Source organism: Somniosus microcephalus, chromosome 13 (assembly GCF_052327205.1).
Source record: "Somniosus microcephalus isolate GS21.2 chromosome 13, FLI_Smic_1.0, whole genome shotgun sequence".
Taxonomy (NCBI): Eukaryota; Metazoa; Chordata; class Chondrichthyes; order Squaliformes; family Somniosidae; genus Somniosus; species Somniosus microcephalus.
This window is the reverse complement of record NC_140999.1, coordinates 40,129,774-40,146,993: the sequence shown is the minus strand read 5'-3', so window position 1 is coordinate 40,146,993 and position 17,220 is coordinate 40,129,774. Positions and strand designations below refer to the sequence as shown.

General features: G+C 44.1%; 1 protein-coding gene across 3 annotated transcripts in view; it reads left to right on the top strand.

The window, feature by feature from the left end:
* Positions 1-17,220, top strand: part of timm44 (translocase of inner mitochondrial membrane 44 homolog (yeast)) — a 91,840-nt gene that overhangs the window by 8,039 nt on the left and 66,581 nt on the right. For all 3 annotated transcript variants that reach the window (XR_015080554.1, XR_015080555.1, XM_086004789.1), the window contains exons 2-4: positions 8,496-8,606; positions 15,893-16,063; positions 16,143-16,223. Coding sequence is in view for 1 of the 3 variants with exons in the window: in XM_086004789.1 (XP_085860915.1) it covers positions 8,496-8,606; positions 15,893-16,063; positions 16,143-16,223 (363 nt within the window). In the remaining 2 variants the exon portion in view is untranslated. The remainder of the gene's footprint in view (positions 1-8,495; positions 8,607-15,892; positions 16,064-16,142; positions 16,224-17,220) is intronic.

Here is a 17,220-nt window from a genome sequence, read left to right as displayed (position 1 = left end):
TGGTCATGTCGTGCGCACGACTTACGCTGAACGAAAAAACCTTCGGTTTTTAGAGGGTTTCGGTTTTCGGAAGTTCGGATAAAAGGTAGTCTACCTGTACTACATTGGGCAGAGCTGCTCCCCACTGGGCCATTGGTGGAGGGATTAAATGTGTGGGAATATGTATGATGTGATAGTAGTGTTTCTGGCCCGTTCCACTTAAAGGGAAAGGGAAGTCTAGGGATCCTTTCTATTTGAAATACTCTTGCATTGTCTATTGAAACAGAAATGTGTGAAGATTTTTGTTGACTTTTAAAGATACTTCTTACCCAAATGGAAGCCCACACGTGATTCCTTTTTACCTCCGGACTGCTTTGGAGACATTAGTGACAAGAGGAGGTTCGTTGTTCTGGAGCGGATCCGCTAATTGCAGTGGGACAAATGTGTATCTGATTCTGCACCCAGGCTGGTTCTAATTCACAGCCCCATTGCAATCAGTGAAGTTGCTGCAAGTGTGCACAGACCCATTGTGGTGGGTCTCGGAGTAATAAATTTGATGTTTTAAAAATATATTTTGACAAGTTATTTTGCAATAAACAATGAGCAAGAAAGTTGTAAATTGAATTCAGTAAATCTGGTTTAAAAAAAAAACAACCATGGAAGCTGCTGGCTTTGCCCCCCGTCACCAACTCGGTTCCCTAACCACCGATTCCATACCCCTTGCTGTGGGCACTGTTTCGGGCTGAACCAGACCTCAACCTCAGTGTCATATTTGGCCCTGAGCTGAGCTTCCGACCCATAACCTCTCCATCATAAAGACTGCTTACTTCCATTGCAATATTGCTTGTCTCGTTCCTGCCTCAGGCTAAGCTGCTGAATCCCTGATCCATGCTTTTGTTACCTCCAAACTCGACTATTCCAATGTTCTCCTGGCCGGCCTCTCGTCTTCCACTCTCCAAAAACTTAAGCTCATCCAAAACTCTGCTGCCCATATCCTAACTCACACTAAGTCCCATTCACCCATCACTCCACTGCTTGCTGACTTACCTTAGCTTCTGGTCCAGCAATGCCTTGATTGTAAAGTTCTCATCCTCATGTTCAAATTCTTCCATGGCCTCGCCTCTCTCTATCTCTAACCTTCTCCTGTCCTATGACCAATAACTCTGTGTTCCACCAACTCTGGCCTATTTGGCATCCCCCCACTTCCTTCGCTCCACCATTGGCGGCTGTGCCTTCAGCCATATAGGCCCTAAGCTCTGGAATTCCCTCCCTTTACCTCTCCGCCTCCTTTAAGATGCTCTTTAAAACCTACTGCTTTTGGTAACCTGTCCTAATAGCTGCTTCTTTGGCTCAGTGTCAATTTTTATCTGATTACGCTCTTATGAAGCGCCTTGGGACGTTTTACTATATTAAAAGGTACAAGTTGTTACTGTTGATTGTCGGAAAACCCAACTTGCAGTTTACAGCACCGAAGGAGGCCATTCAGTGTCTGTGATGGGCCTTTGCTAGAGCAATCCAAAACTAATTCTACAGCCCCGTTCTCTCCCCATAGCCCTGTATGTTCTCCTACTTGAAATATTTATCTACTTTTTCTTTAAAAGATGCAGTGGCCTCTGTCTCAACCACTGCCTGTGGGAAAGAATTCCGTGCTCCAACAACTCATTCTGCTCATCTTTCTCCTCACTTCTTTAATAATAATTTTAAATTGATGACCCTTTGTCACGGGTTCCATTCAGAGAAAAGAGTTTTTCGCTATTCATCCTATCAAAACCATCATAATTTCAAAAACTTGGATTACATTTCCTCATTGCATTCTTTGCTGTAGTGGATATAGTCCAGTATCTCAAATTTCTCCTCATAACTATAGTTTTTCATAACTGGCATCACCTGAGTGAACCTATACTCTACGCTCTATGGTTTTAATGTCCTTTCTATAATGGGCCACTCAAAACTGTGTACTGTACTCTTACTGGGGCCTAACCAATATTTTGTAAAAATTTATCATTACTTCTTTACTCTTGTACTCTCTGCCTTATTTATAAAACCCAAAATACTATTAGCCTTTTGTATGGCTTTATCTACTGGCACTTGCACTTTCAGGAAATTATTTTAAACTCCTAGGTCTTCTTTGTTCATCTTCATCCTTTAGCATCTTTCCTTTGAGTGTTTGTTTTTTCCTCGCAAAATGTCCCTCAAATATCTCCCATGTTAAAATGCATCTTCCACCTGCCAGACCATTCCGCTAACCTACGTCCTTCTGAAGTCTTTTACAATCCGTCTTACTGTTTGCTGTCAGCAAATTTCAATATCATGCTCTTTATGCCTCAGTTCAAATCATCTGTATATATTGAAAAGAAAAGTGGATTCAGCATTAACCCCTGGGGTGTATAACTTCCAATCCTTCTCCAGTCCAAGCAACACCCATTAACTCTTAACACTTAAATAAAAACTGCAAATGATGGAAATACAAAGCAAGTCAGCCTATAAAGAGAAAAGACAGGTTATTGTGACCTAATGAGTGGTCATACAGCCGGAATTTCAATAACCTCCCTTTTCTTTTTACAGATGTTGACTGAACTTCTGTGGATTTGCAGTTTTGATTTCCTTTTATATAACCTTAATCCTTTGTTTCCTGTCTATTAACAAACTTTGTATCTATGCTGCCATATTTGCTCTTATTCCATATAGTGTAAGGGGTGGTGTTTGGGTCAGCTTCGTCTCTGACATATGAGCGGTTCGAATCGCTCCCACTCCCTTGGTTCTAGACTTTGGACTTATTTGGGGGCTGCAATGAAATTGCAGCAGACAACTGAATTTTGGTGAAAAAAAACTTTGATCTTTATTTGAGAAAGAAAATACATAACAATAATCTTAACGCTCTAAAAATGGGGAACACTTCGGTACATACGAGGGAAAATTACAGTAGACAAATACTTCACCCCTCCCAATCCCACTTTATTAGCTAAATTGGGCTCCAAAGGACCAGGGATAAGGCTCACCAAACGAATCCTTGACAGTTGAGCTGGTTCGCAGTTTCGGGGTTCGCTGGATGTGTTGGCCATACCCCGGACGCGGTGGAGGACTTCGACTGCGTGGCTGGTGATGTTCTGGATCGCTGACACCGTTGAGAACTTCTGTAGAGAACTGGTGCTTCTAGAAAGAGAGCACTCCTGTTGCTTCCAGAGAGAGAGAGAACTGCTTTTCTGCACTGACTGCTGAACTCTGTAGGGAGAGAGAGCTGCTTGAATTGCTTCTTGGTGAACTAACTGCTTTCTTGTAAAAACAGGCCTCCAATTATACTAAACAAGGCCTGCTAATCTTGTTAGATTTTGGGCGGGCTCGTTAACATTGATGAGTTAAAAAATGTTTAATAGGTTTCGGGATGGTCCCATCGATCTTAATTGGTTTAAGATTGCGCGAAGTGGTTTCGGGACGGACCCATCAATTCTTAAGTGGTTTTAAGCAATTGTTTAACCTCTTGTTTAATTGCAGTAACATTTGTCTTTTCCTGTGGGGCCCAAGGCCCTTTTGTTAGTTGGCGGCATGTCCTGTATTATGTATACTTTGGATGGTTCTGTAATTTTGGGCGGGAACTGCTCTTCTGTAGGCCTATTGTCATTATGTAAAATGACTGAGACAGTCCAGATAGTCCCCAGACAGCTTGGCTTAATGCCAATACCCAGAACTGTCCATTTACAGAGGCCAGTCCCAATTCCTTTGTTGCAGCCCTCCTTTTCTTCCACAGGCTTGAACATGCTTTTAAAATAAAAAACAAAATCCTGGGGTCCTTGATTTTTAAATCTCCCCTTTAGGATCGATATTCTTATACCATTCTGACATGGTTTATTAACAGTCAAAAAATCCCTTCCTTAGGGTAATCTTCTTGGTTTTGGGGAATCTGTAGAATTTTGCGAATCTTACAATAGCCTGAAACTTTGTAACAAGCCTCCTGTGAGACACTTTGTTGAATAGCTTTTGAAAATCCATTTACATCAGGTACTGCATTCCGTTTATCAGTCTAATCAGTCTTTTTAAAAAAAAAAAAAAAAAAAAAAAAAAATTTGTCGAACACAATTTGTCTTTAGCAAATCAGTGATGGTTAGCCATGATTAACCCACGCATTTTAAATGCTAATTAATTTGATCTTGGATTATAGATTCTAAGTGGTTGCTCACAATTTATGTTAGACTAACTGGTCTATCGTTCTCTCCATTATTGAATAGACATGTTACATTGGTTACCCTCCAGTCCCCCTGCACTATTTGCATATTTAAGGAGGATTGAAAAACTTGAGGCAGAGCCTTTATCAACCTCTCTATGACTAAGGTGCATGCTATCAGGACTTAATGATTTAACTACCTTGAGTTCTGTTAATTTTTTTCAGAACCACGTCGAGTACATTCTCACTTCTGCCATTATTTGTAATAACGATGCAAACTATTTAGTATTTCCACCATTCATACTACACAACTAGATCCCCCTTTATCCAACCATTCTGCAAGTATTGCTTTACTTTTTATATGCTTATAAAAGTTGTAACTATTTCCTAGTTGTAACTACGTCCTTTTATATTGTCTGCTAACCTTTTATTCAAATTCTATTTGTCGTTCTAATCTCCCATTTATTACTTCTACTACACTTTCTATGTTCCTCATGATTTTCCTTAGTATCGTTAGTCCAAGTTTCATCATAGCTCTGCCTATTAAGTTTCATTTTAGTTTTAATTTCACTATTTATCTATGAATTCTATGCTTTGATGCAGCCCCTTTTAATCTTGTATCTATTTTGTATCCTAGGATACAGTCCTAAAAGTATAAATTATTATACAATAAATATGAATTTAAAAAATAATTTTCAAAGAAATCACTAAAGTAGCCTTAAATATACTTATTTTCCCGTAGTAATACCTACTTATCTTCACACAGGCTTGTCCCATTGGCATCTGTGGCTAGCATTCTACTTCATTTCTAGAGCTTGAAGGGTTTAATTCTGCTTTCCTGCCAATATTTTCTGTGCTTAGAACATGCTGGACCAGAGCTTGAAGCCTGTGTTTGAAGGCCATAACAATTAGGCTGTCATTTTTATGCCTGATAAAATCTCACTCTTTGCTACTGTAATAAATAAATAAAGTCATGAATTTTTGCAGCTGTCTGACAAAGCAGCAGTCACGGATTAAGGCACGGGAGTGTCACTCTAGATTGTGTGTTCAAGAAAGAGAACGACAACCATTTTCCTTGAGTAATGTCATGAGAGACCAACTATCTATGTATGTAAAAGTTTTGACTGTTACACTTGACATTCCTTTCAAGACAAAAAAACAGAAGGATAGGTAGTTAATTTCTTGCTGGTTTCCTCTGATCGGGAGCAATGTACGAGCACCCACCAATCTGCAAACATCCTTCACCAGCAGCAGTTAATCACTAATTGACTTCAGGATGTCATGCATACACAGCAGTTAGATGAAATGATCTTAAAAAGGACAGGCCAGGTTAAATACAGCTATGCCTGAGCACAGAACAATACATTGTGCAAAACATGGTTTGACGCTCTTGTTGTAAAACAGCGTTATCATTCAACTCACAGTGAGCAACGCCATGAGAGATTTGCTAGTTTGCTAAATAAGCCCAGTGGCAAGACTGTACTCTGCTCCTCTACTGAAGATGGTGAGTGGTGTTGGAGTATGGTTCCATGTTGCTACCAGCCCAGTTGGCCATTCTTGAGCTGAGACATGTGTATTCCGAATTCCAATTCAGTTGGAGCAGAGGAAGCATTACAGCTGAACCTGATTTTGTCTTCATTTGATGTTCATATATGCACTTTGGATATCAATCGGGGCAGAAAATTGATGTCTTTTCCCCTGAATCCCGATGTTAAAACCAGTCCATTGGTTATAGAGCAGCATTTTTTTTATTTGTTCATGGGACGAGGGCGTCCCTGGCAAGGCCAACATTAATTGTCCATCCCAGTGTAAGCTCTGTCTCCATTAGTATGAAGTTGACTCTCAGTTGTGGTGGGAGTGCTTCGCCGCTGTTGAAATGTATTATACTGTGTGGAACGTTAACTATAGCATGTCACGGTCAATGCATTTAATGAGAACTGATGTGGCTTCATAGAGCAGGATGAAATCTGGATGGCTTAAAATGTTATAATGCCTTAGATTTGAGAAATACGGCGTCTCATCGTGCTATATGCTCTGTGCGCAGTACCTTGATGAGCTTGGTGAGGCTGTGGGAGTAGATCAATTATTGAAAACTTTAGAGCACTGACATAGTCCTTAAGAAAGTGATTAAATGTTGAGGTTTTCTGTCAGGGTTGTGGAGTCTAGACATGTGCCGTCTAGCATTCCTAATCCATTAGTGTCAATTGCATTTAGAATATTGCATTCAGTTTTGCTTTCCAAAGTGACACTGATGAATTGGACAGGTTCGGAAGACAGAAACAGAATGATTCCCAGAATTTGATTGCTCTGTTACAATAAAAAAAAGCCATTCTGTTTAACAAAAGGATCGATTAGACAATGCATGGTTATATTTTTTAAATAGCGAGAGACCAAACAATGGAGAGTCTTTGAAGTAAGTTAGGTTAGTAGGGCATAAGGATGTGATTTCAAAATTAAATCAGAAACTGAGCATGTGGATTTAAATTAAATCAATTAAAAAATGATGGAAATACAAAACAATTCAGTCAGTATCTGAAAGAAAAGATAGCTGAATGTTTCTGGCAGGGCCCCACTGGACCTGTCTTGACGTTGCAGATAGAAGCTGCTATGTATTTGCAGCATTTTCTGTTTTTATTCCAGATTTTCACCATTCCGTTTTCTCTTTATCTTTGCTTTTTTTAATAAGGGTGTAACGGCGAGTGTGTTTAGTAAAACACATGCTCAGTGCTAGGGCTCTAGAGGTAGGTAACTAATGTTATTAAATTATATTTTAATTTAGACGGAGACTGTTCATCCAAAGTTCCAGCGAGAATGCTAACCATTGGTGTGGGAACCCTGACAGTCTCCCCCCCACCCCCACCCCAGCCAAGGTGCATAGAGATCAGTTGTTGCATCCTCTCTCTCATCCTGGCTAAGACCAGATAGCTTGGCTAAGATGGTTCAGGATTGGGGACTGGTCAATATGGATCAGCACCCTGAACCAGTGAGGGGCTTACTTGACATTTTCAAAATCCCAATCTCGGGGCTTGATTTTCTCTGATTTGTCCACGTATTTTAAGTTAGTAAGTAACAAAGTGGAATATTTCTATTTGGGGAAATATTTATAAATCTTTCTGGAGTGATATACTGAGACAGATTTGGCTTAAAATGTGATTTGGGCTGTGTTGAGTTTGTTGATTTCACCCTGGATCTTAGTTGGGGCATTAGAATTGGCCTCAGCACCCCTAGACTAGGGGAGGAAAAAGTCTGGCAGAGTTCCTGCTGCTGCTGCTCACTATCCAGCGATTGCAGCTGGAAAATGCATATGTGAAGATTAGATTGATTCAACTGTGACGCCCCTGGCAGTCAAATCACTGCCAACACTCACTATCCAGGGTCATGGCCACCCGAGAGTCTAACACCCATGGAACTGTACCCCAACGATGAGTTACTATCTTTAGGAGAAGAGAAAACTGGCAAAAATAAGCTTTTGGTATGGATTTGCCCTTTCCTTTCAAAGATTTTCTTCACTGAGAATTTAAATACATCTGTTTAGTTTGAAGTAATTGGCTACTTAACACATGAGGATCATGAGTTGTAATCTCGGGTGACTGTCCTGTGGCCTTATCCTGGCCTCGTTGGGTGGGTTTATTTACTGGACTGAGCATTCCACGGCAATAGGGTGGAGAGTCGTACCTAATAGGACCAATCCTATTGGTTTTGATGCCACAGTCCAGACTATCTCAGCTTATTGGCTGAAACTAGAATAAAAAGACACTAGGAGCCACAATGTACAGATATTTGAAGTACTTGAATCAAATTGTATGGGATCTTACCAAAAGTTGAAAGATTTTAATAACTTTTCTGAAATGACAATTCTACACATGATCTTTGGCTGTTTGTGGGATATTTTTGGTGCAAAATGGCTGCAGCATTTTCCTACAGAAAAAGGGTCACTGCACCTGGATAAAAGTAATTCACTTGAGACCTTTTAACATTATATGGTACTATGGAAATGTAAGTACAGTATTATTAATATTTGGTATGTTCCTTACAAGTTTGTCTTGTGTTATTAAGGGTCATTTGCTGGTTCACCTCATCTATGACACTACTCAAAGAAGAGGAGGATCTGTCTCCTGTATATTCTTCCTCAACTACCAAAAACACCCTTGATTAATTGGTCATTGATATCATTGCTGTTTGTGGTATGTTGCTGTGCCAAAATGGCTTCCACATTTGCTCATATAACAACAGCGACTAGACTCGGTCATTCATTGTACGTGAAGTGCTTTTGGGTGTCCTGAGAGACATGATAAGATGCTATATAAATGCAAGTTCTTTCTGCTTATTATGTTTGTTACAAATCTGTTCTCCCCAGATATGTCTAGCAAGAAGTATTCAGCTTTTGTCTACAAGGTCTCAAGTTCCAGCACTCAACAGAACTCGTGTATACAGGATATGCAGCCGCTCTTCTATAGACCAGTGTCAGGTAACGTAAACAGTGCCGGCAAGAAAAGCATGCAAAATAAAATTGTTTTTATATTGTCATCCATACGGAGTGCCCAGTTGCTGCTGGTCCTTACTGGACCACTGGACTTTCTGCTGCTCTGACAGCATCTCTTGGGACATAGGAAAAAAACTGGCTATGTGGTTTGCCTATTCTATAGTTATGGTTCGCCTCCAACATAGTGATGCTTTGCCTGCACTAATTCGATGGTTTACCTCCACTGTTGCTGAGGGTTTGCTGCCACTGTAGTAGGAACATTGGAAAAGGAGTAATAGGTCTATCAGCCCCTCGAGCCTGTTCCGCCATTCAATTTGATCATGGCTGATCTGTACCTCAACTTCATTTACCCATCTTTGATCCATGCCCCTTGATACCCTTACCTAATAATGTCGCTCTCAGTCTTGGAAAATCTCAATTGATCCAGCATCCACAGCCTTTTGGGGGAAAGAATTCCACATTTCCACAATCCTTTATGTGAAAAGGTGCTTCTGGATTTTACTCGTGAAAGGCCTAGCTCTAATTTTAAGATTGTGCCCCCTTGTTTTGGACTCTTTCCCCCTCCCCCCACCAGAATAAATAGCTTCTTTTGTATTTACTCTATCTGATCCCTTTATCATTTTACACAACTCAATTAGATCACCCCTCAATATTCTAAACTCCGGGGAATACAAGCCAAGTTTATGCAATCGGTCCTCAGAATTTAACCCTTTAAGTCCTGGTATAATTCTGGTGACTCTGCGCTGTACCCAATCCAAGGCCAAAATATCCTTCCTGCGATGGAAGGTAAGGGCAGGGGAATCTCTGGACAATCCATTGATGATTTAGCCGACCATATTATAACACATTATACATTATAACTGAATGCAGTACTAGGTGTCTAACCAAGGCTCTGGTAGTGATGGCTTGCCTGCATTAAATGGAAGGTGTTCCTCCACTGTAGTGATGGTTTGCTTGCACTATGTTAATGATGCACCTGCTGGCGATTGGATATTATCAGCATAAATACATCCCAAATGGCAAAGTCTTCACTCTTTAATCCTACCCTCTGTATCCCCTTCCCTACCACACCGAGGAGCCTATGGCCTAGAAATTCAGTTGCTTGCGCCACCAGTTTGCGCCCAAAGAGGCCACTCAGAGGCTTTAGCGCCACTGGCCACAACCACCGCGATATTTAGTGGGGCACTAATGGCGGCGTTAGCCTGTAGTGCTGCGCCGCCACCGATGACGTCATCGGTGTGCGCAGCGCCCCGCTACCGCCCCGAACGCCATATTAGGTCGCGCCCGCCTCTTCCGCGCCGGCCGCAAATAGCGACCGGTACACGGGCCAACTGTAGTGTCCGTGTGTAGATAAAGACACTGAAGACAGGAGTTGGTTCATAGGTATTTACTAAGCAAGTCTGGGGGGGGGTTCTAAAGGATATACACAATACACAGGCTTATATAGCCCAAGTGGCAATTACCGGCATTGCGCACACCTGGGGCTCTTAAAGGCACATACACCACAATTGCTTTTAAAGGCACATACACCACAATTCCTCCCCTTCTAGCTAACTAGTACATCATATTTTAAGTAATTATTAATTACATGTTATATGCAAAATAATATACATTGCTGTATTAATTAATTATAAGTTAGTCTCTCAGGAGGCTTCCTGACTCGGTCCGGATAACGCCTCGGGGGTGTAGTAGTTTCTGGTGGTGTAGTAGGTTCTTCTGGTAAGGCTGATTCGGCTTGAAGGCCAGTGTCGGGTTCATCGGGTTCCAGTATCACTGGATCGGAGGTAGATATGGGTATCTCTACTTCATCGTTAGATGTATAGCGTGGTGGTGTAGGTTGTCCCTTTTCGGATGACTTGATGATTTGGTCAGCATGGCGCCTTATTATGCTTTCTCCGATGTCCACGGTATACATCAGTGGTCCTAGTCGTGTGCAGATAGTTCCAGGCTGCCATTTCTCGGTACGGTAGTCCCGGGCCAAAACCGGTTGGCCTATCTGGAAGGCCCTAGTTGGCCTTTCATTCATGCCCTGAAACTGCCGGTTCTCCACGTCCCTTCGGATGTTGGGCTTGACCAAATCCAGCCGGCATCTTAGGTTTCTATTGTAGAACATCATGGCGGGAGTTTGGTTTGTAACCATATGTGTTGCATTCCTATATGCAAATAAGAAGTTATCCACCTTGTGCTGATGTTTTATGTTTTCATTACCCATGGCCTTTATGGCCTTCTTGAAGGTCTGGACAAACCTTTCAGCCAATCCATTGGTGGCGGGATGGTATGGGGCGGACGTGTAGTGCTTTACCCCATTGTTCTTTAAGAACTTTCTGAATTCTTCGGACACAAATTGCGGTCCATTATCAGAACATATCTGTTCCGGCAGCCCATTCCTGGCAAATATGGTCCTTAATACTGTGATGTTTTTTTCCGTGGTGGTGGAGGACATCTTTATTACCTCCGGCCACTTGGAGTGTGCATCAACTGCGATTAAGAACATTGAGTCCATAAATGGACCAGCAAAGTCGATGTGCACCCTTTGCCAGGGAGATGAGGGCCACTCCCATGGATGTAGAGGGGCCTGTGGCGGAGCATTTTGGACCTTCTGGCATCCTAGGCAGCTCTTGGTCATGTCTTCGATGTCTCCATCGATACCTGGCCACCATACAAACGCCCTAGCTAGGTTCTTCATTTTCACTCCACCCAGATGCCCCTCGTGAAGCTCCTTTAGCACTTTATCCTGGAGTTTGGGTGGAATCACCACTCTGGATCCACACATCAAGGTTCCTCGGCACACTGACAGCTGTTCTCTTCTTTGCGAGAATGCTGGCAACAGTGGTTCGCCATGTGCTGGCCATCCCTTCATTGTTAAATCGTAGACCCGTGAGAGAGTAGGGTCATTTCTGGTCTCCCTTTCAATGGCAGAATTTGTCACCGGTAGACATTCCACTATGGTAGAGTGGAATATCTCTACTGGGTCTACTGTAGGTGCCTCTTCTATCGTTGGCAACGGCAGGCGTGATAAACCGTCAGCATTCCCATGCTGTTTTGACCCTTTGTATTCAATGTTGTATTGGTGTGCCCCTAGAAAAAGGGACCACCTCTGTAGTCTTTGTGCCGTCATAATGGGGACACCTTTCTTAGGGTTGAATATGGAGATGAGGGGTTGATGGTCAGTCAGCAAGGTAAATTTTTGTCCGTGTAGGTAATGGTTGAATTTCTTCACTCCCCATACCAGGCTGAGTGCTTCCCTGTCTATCTGGGAATAGTTACGCTCAGCTGAGTTCAATGAGCGTGACGCAAAAGCTATCGGCCGTTCCGAGCCATCAGGGAATCTATGGGACAATACCGCTCCTATGCCGTAAGGGGATGCATCGCACGCCAGCCTGATTGGTAGTGATGGGTTGTAATGAGCCAAAACTTTCTCGGATGTGATTAAGTCTTTACATTTATGGAAGGCACGTTTACAGTCTTCGTTCCATTTCCAAATCACTCCTGTGTGTAGAAGATCATTAAGAGGGTGTAGAATAGTTGATAAGTTCGGTAAAAATTTATGATAGTAATTTATTAATCCCAGGAATGACCTCAATTGTGAAACATTTTCAGGTGCTGGGGCTTTTATAACTGCTTCAATTTTTTCAGGTGACTTATGCAACCCTTCCTTATTAATTATGTGGCCACAATATGATATCTGATTTTGGAAAAATTCGCACTTGGGGCGATTTGCTCGTAGGCCCCGTTCTTTCAGCCTAGTGAGCACCTGCTCCAAATTGGCAAGGTGCTCGTTGTCGTTTTCTCCTGTTATAAGGATGTCGTCTAGGTAACACTGAGTCCCCGGAATCCCTTGCAGGACTTGCTCCATAGCTCTTTGCCAGATAGCTGGAGCTGATGCTACTCCAAAAATCAGTCGATTGTACTGGTACAGGCCTTTGTGTGTGTTTATTGTGAGATACTTTTTAGAGGTCTCCTCAACCTCCATCTGTAGATATGCCTGTGCCAAGTCAATTTTTGTGAAACGTTTTCCTCCGGATAGTGAGGCGAAAATGTCTTCTATCCTCGGAAGAGGATACTGTACCGTGTGAAGGACCGGGTTTACAGTCACCTTAAAGTCCCCACAGATGCGAATTTTTCTCTGTTCATGACTGGAACGATGGGTGTTGCCCATTCGCTCCAATCTATTTTGGATAATACGCCTGCCTTTTCCAAATTCTCCAGCTCTGCCTCGACTGCCGGACGTATTGCGTATGGCACCGGTCTTGCCTTAAAAATTTTTGGAATTGCTGCATCTTCCACTTTTATTGAGGCGGTGATGCCTTTCAAGGTTCCTAGTTTCTCTTGAAACACTTCTTTGGCGTTGGCCAAGATGTCTTTTAATCGTTCAGGTATGATGTCATCATTGTTTTTTTCCTTACTGGTCACCGTCAGTGCCTGAATGGAGTGCCAGCCTAAACGTATCTTCCTTATCCATTCACGTCCCAACAACGGTGGACCACCATCTTGTAGAATGTATAAATACAACTTTTGTATTTCTTTGCCGTTGTATACCACAGGCACCTTTATTTTTCCTTTGGGGTATACTTTCTGCCCCGTATATGTTTTTAAGATAATGGATGTGTCTTTTAGAGGTACAGGTAGACTACCCTTTATCCGGACTTCCGAAAACCGAAACCCTCTAAAAACCGAAGGTTTTTTCGTTCAGCGTAAGTCGTGCGTACGAACGAAAAAACCTTCGGTTTTTAGAGGGTTCCGGTTTCGGAAGTTCGGATAAAGGGTAAGTCGTGCGCACGACGACCCCGCCGGCCCCGACAACCGCCGACCCCCCCCGCGGGCCCCGACAACCGCCGACCCCGCCAGCCCCGACAACCGCCGACCCCCCCGCGGGCCCCGACAACCGCCAGCCCCGACAACCGCCGACCCCCCCGCGGACCCCACCGGCCCCGACAACCGCCGACCCCGCCAACCGCCGACCCCCCCGCGGACCCCGCCGGCCCCGACAACCGCCGACCCCCCCGCGGACCCCGCCGGCCCCGACAACCGCCGACCCCCCCGCGGACCCCACCGGCCCCGACCCCCGCCGACCTTACGCTGAGCGTCAGCGTAAGTCGTGCGCACGACCCCCCCGCCGACCCACCTTCCGAAATCCGAAATTCTCCTTTATCCGAAACTCGGCTGGTCCCGAGGTTTTCGGATAAAGGATAGTCTACCTGTATATGCGAAAATAGCCTCTCGTAATCTCGTCGATTTATTACGGTTAGAGCTGATCCTGTATCTAGCTCCATTTTAACTGGGGACCCTGCTATTATGAGGGTAACCCAAATGGTCTGGTAATCTTCATTGGCAATTACATTATGTAATTTGAGAGAGCTTAGTCTCTTGTTCCCGGAGTCGCTATCGCTCTTCTGGTCTTTGGAGCTACTGTCCGTCATCATTTGTACCTTTCTGTGCTTTTCCTTATTGATTCTTTTCCCATTAGTGGATTTTTTATTTTCAGATCGGCATACACGTGGAATGTGTCCCATCTTTCCGCATCGCCTGCATGCTTTTTCTTTGAACCAGCAATCCCTCTGGTCATGGTTGGATCTGCCGCAGCGATAACATCTTTCGAAACCCCGTGTCATTTCATGGGTGCCGAAGTCCTGTGGCCTTTGCTGTATCTTTGCCGCTCCTATTGCACTGAAAGCCTTGTCCAGTGTTAAATCTTTTCCAGAAGATACCTTTTTTTGTGTTTCTACACTTAGGGGGATCGCAGATGAATTTGTCTTGCAGAGAATCTGCCAGTCCTGCCTCGAATTGGCAGTGTAGGGTATCAACAATCTCCTCAAAATTCTTGTCCATCGGTTCGGCTGGAGTGATTAAGTTGCGTAACAGCTTGTATGTTTCTGCGCCCATTAGATCCAGAAGCACTGAAGCTTTTTTTTCATCTTCTATTCCATTTGCGGTGCAAAATACCTCCACTCTTTCTACATATGTGGTCCAATCCTCTATCTTGTTATCAAAAACATCAATATTGCCAAAGTTAGGCTCTGTTTCGTTATCAAAAGCATCAATATTGCCAGACTTAGGCATTTCAAAAAAAGATATGGCGCTTCCCGCGCTTTTTTTTTTCTCTCTGTAGCAACGATATGGCGCTTCCTGCGCTTTCCCGCCGCTGCTACCGATAACAACGCTGTTTTACTGTGGTTTCCGTTTATTCACTGTTGGAGACTCATTCCCGACGGAGGTCTAAACGCTGACCTGCTTGCCGCGCTGGCCGTCTCCCGAGTGCACCCTCCCAGTCCGTTATTGCTTGCCTCCGATTTCGCTGCCTGTCTCAGCTGTAGAGCCCGCCGCTGGAGCCCCAGCCTGACGCCCAGGAAGGATTAGCGCAGTACCTGCCACCAGCTTGGCCAGCTGGTGAAACCACAGTTTCTATTACTTCCTTGAGTCTTCTGGACGCTGGAGGAATCGATGTCCTTGAGGTGCTGCCGAATTGCAGGTAAGTCCGTTTCCACTTCGTCGCCACTGTAGTGTCCGTGTGTAGATAAAGACACTGAAGACAGGAGTTGGTTCATAGGTATTTACTAAGCAAGTCTGGGGGGGGGTTCTAAAGGATATACACAATACACAGGCTTATATAGCCCAAGTGGCAATTACCGGCATTGCGCACACCTGGGGCTCTTAAAGGCACATACACCACAATTGCTTTTAAAGGCACATACACCACACCAACCTGTGGCGGTAGTGGAGCGAGTTAAGGTGGAGGTGCGGCCGGCCGCTTTTTCGGTGGCCGCCTGCCCGCACCTCCGTCCCCAGCCTCCTACGCACCCCCCCTGCGGCATTGCCGGCTGCTTCCCGAGAGCCCGGCACTTCTCCTTGGTGCCGGGCTCATTTGCCGGCACTCGCGAGCGGGGATCGCGCTGTTGCAGCCACCTCCCCCTTAACAGTGGGAGGAAGGCCTGCAGTACCGCTGCGTGCCGTGCCGCAGCGTGTGGCGCTGCGGCACTTTGCGCGCCGATATTCAGTTTCAGCGCCCCAAGCGGGGCGTGGGAAGCCTCGTTTAGCGGCCGGCTTCCATTTGGGGCGCAGAAACTGAATATCCCGATGGCGCAAGTGGCTCCGCGCGCAGCGGTAATTCCGGCGCCCAGGCGAGCTTGGCGCCCCAAACTGAATTTTTAGCCCAAAGTCTTTGAGAAGAAGGTGAGGGGAGGAGCTATCTATGGGAAGGCTGAGTGACCAAGCACCTGGTAGATTTATAAAGCCAAGGTTGCTTTTAAATTTTCTAATTTATTTCTTTATAGGTTCGATGTTATGCGTCAGAAGGGAGGAAGGGCTTTCTCACCGGTCTATTGGACAATATCAAACAGGAACTAGCAAAAAACAAAGAAATGAAGGATAGCATTAAGAAATTTCGAGATGAAGCGAAAAGGTTAGAAGAATCAGAGGCTCTGCAGAGAGCAAGGAAAAAATATGTAAGTTTTTAAATTTCTCAAATGTTAGAGCCACAACTTTGTAATTTTACTGAGATTAAATAGTTTGTTTATTTTTCAGAAAACCATTGAATCTGAAACAGTCAAAACCTCAGAAGTTTTTAAGAAGAAGTTGGAAGAGTTTTCAGAATCAGTAAAAGAGGTGAGTCCAGCTCACAGGTTTACCAGGAACACCTCTCATTAGAGAACTGTTTTGAAAGTTGGTATTTTTCTTAATTCCTGCTTCTCAAATGAGACAGTCACAGGACTGGAGTCCCTCGGCTTCATTGCATATGTGCGGCATGAGTTCCACTTGCTTTCTCTTCTCTCACCCCCCTGAGCCTCGACTCCTGGCTGACGGAGTTCTCCTTAGTTGTGTTAGTCTGATGTGTTCAGCCCTTCCAGTGCAGCCAATACCGTACTTCTTTCTGTGATGCTCAGCTCCTGGTGACGCCAGTAAGTAATTTCTTTGCACGCTCAGATGATTTGGCACAATGAGTGTCAACCAGGCTTTCATATTTTTTGAAATAACAACAGCTGGAAAAACTCAGCAGGCCAGGGCAGCATCCGTGGAGAGAGAAATGGAGTTAACGTTTCAGGTCGAAGATCCTTCATCAGAACTGGAAAAAAAGCAGGAAAAGGGATAGATTTTAAAGCAAGTGGGGGCTGGGAAAAGGGGGAGGGGATGAAAGAACAACAGGGAAGGTCAGTGATAGGATAGAAAGCAGGAGAGATTAAGAGACATTAAGAGATATTCAAGGATCAAAGGATGGCTCTCGATGAAGTGTGAATGGCCCTGGCAGAATGAAGGACAGCTGCCCTGTGGGAGGGAAGAAAAAAGCCCAGACAAAAGTGTGGTTGTCAGAGCATGATTTTTTAGCCAGTTAGGGAGTGATTTTAAAGATGTGAGTCCCAATCTTTTTTTAAATAAGCAAAAAGTAAAATAAATATTAAAAAGGGTACTTAATAAACAGTGCAAATTAAAATTGTTATCAGTAAGTATGGAGAGAGATAGAGGGGGTGATTTTGCCAGCCCTGGGGAGATGGGTTTAGAGGCGGGACTGCCGGGAAAATGGCAGAATCTGGGGGCGGGTACCCATCCCACCTTCGCCCCGCCTCCGTGCCATCTTCCCAGGAGGCGGGTACCCGATCTGCACCAG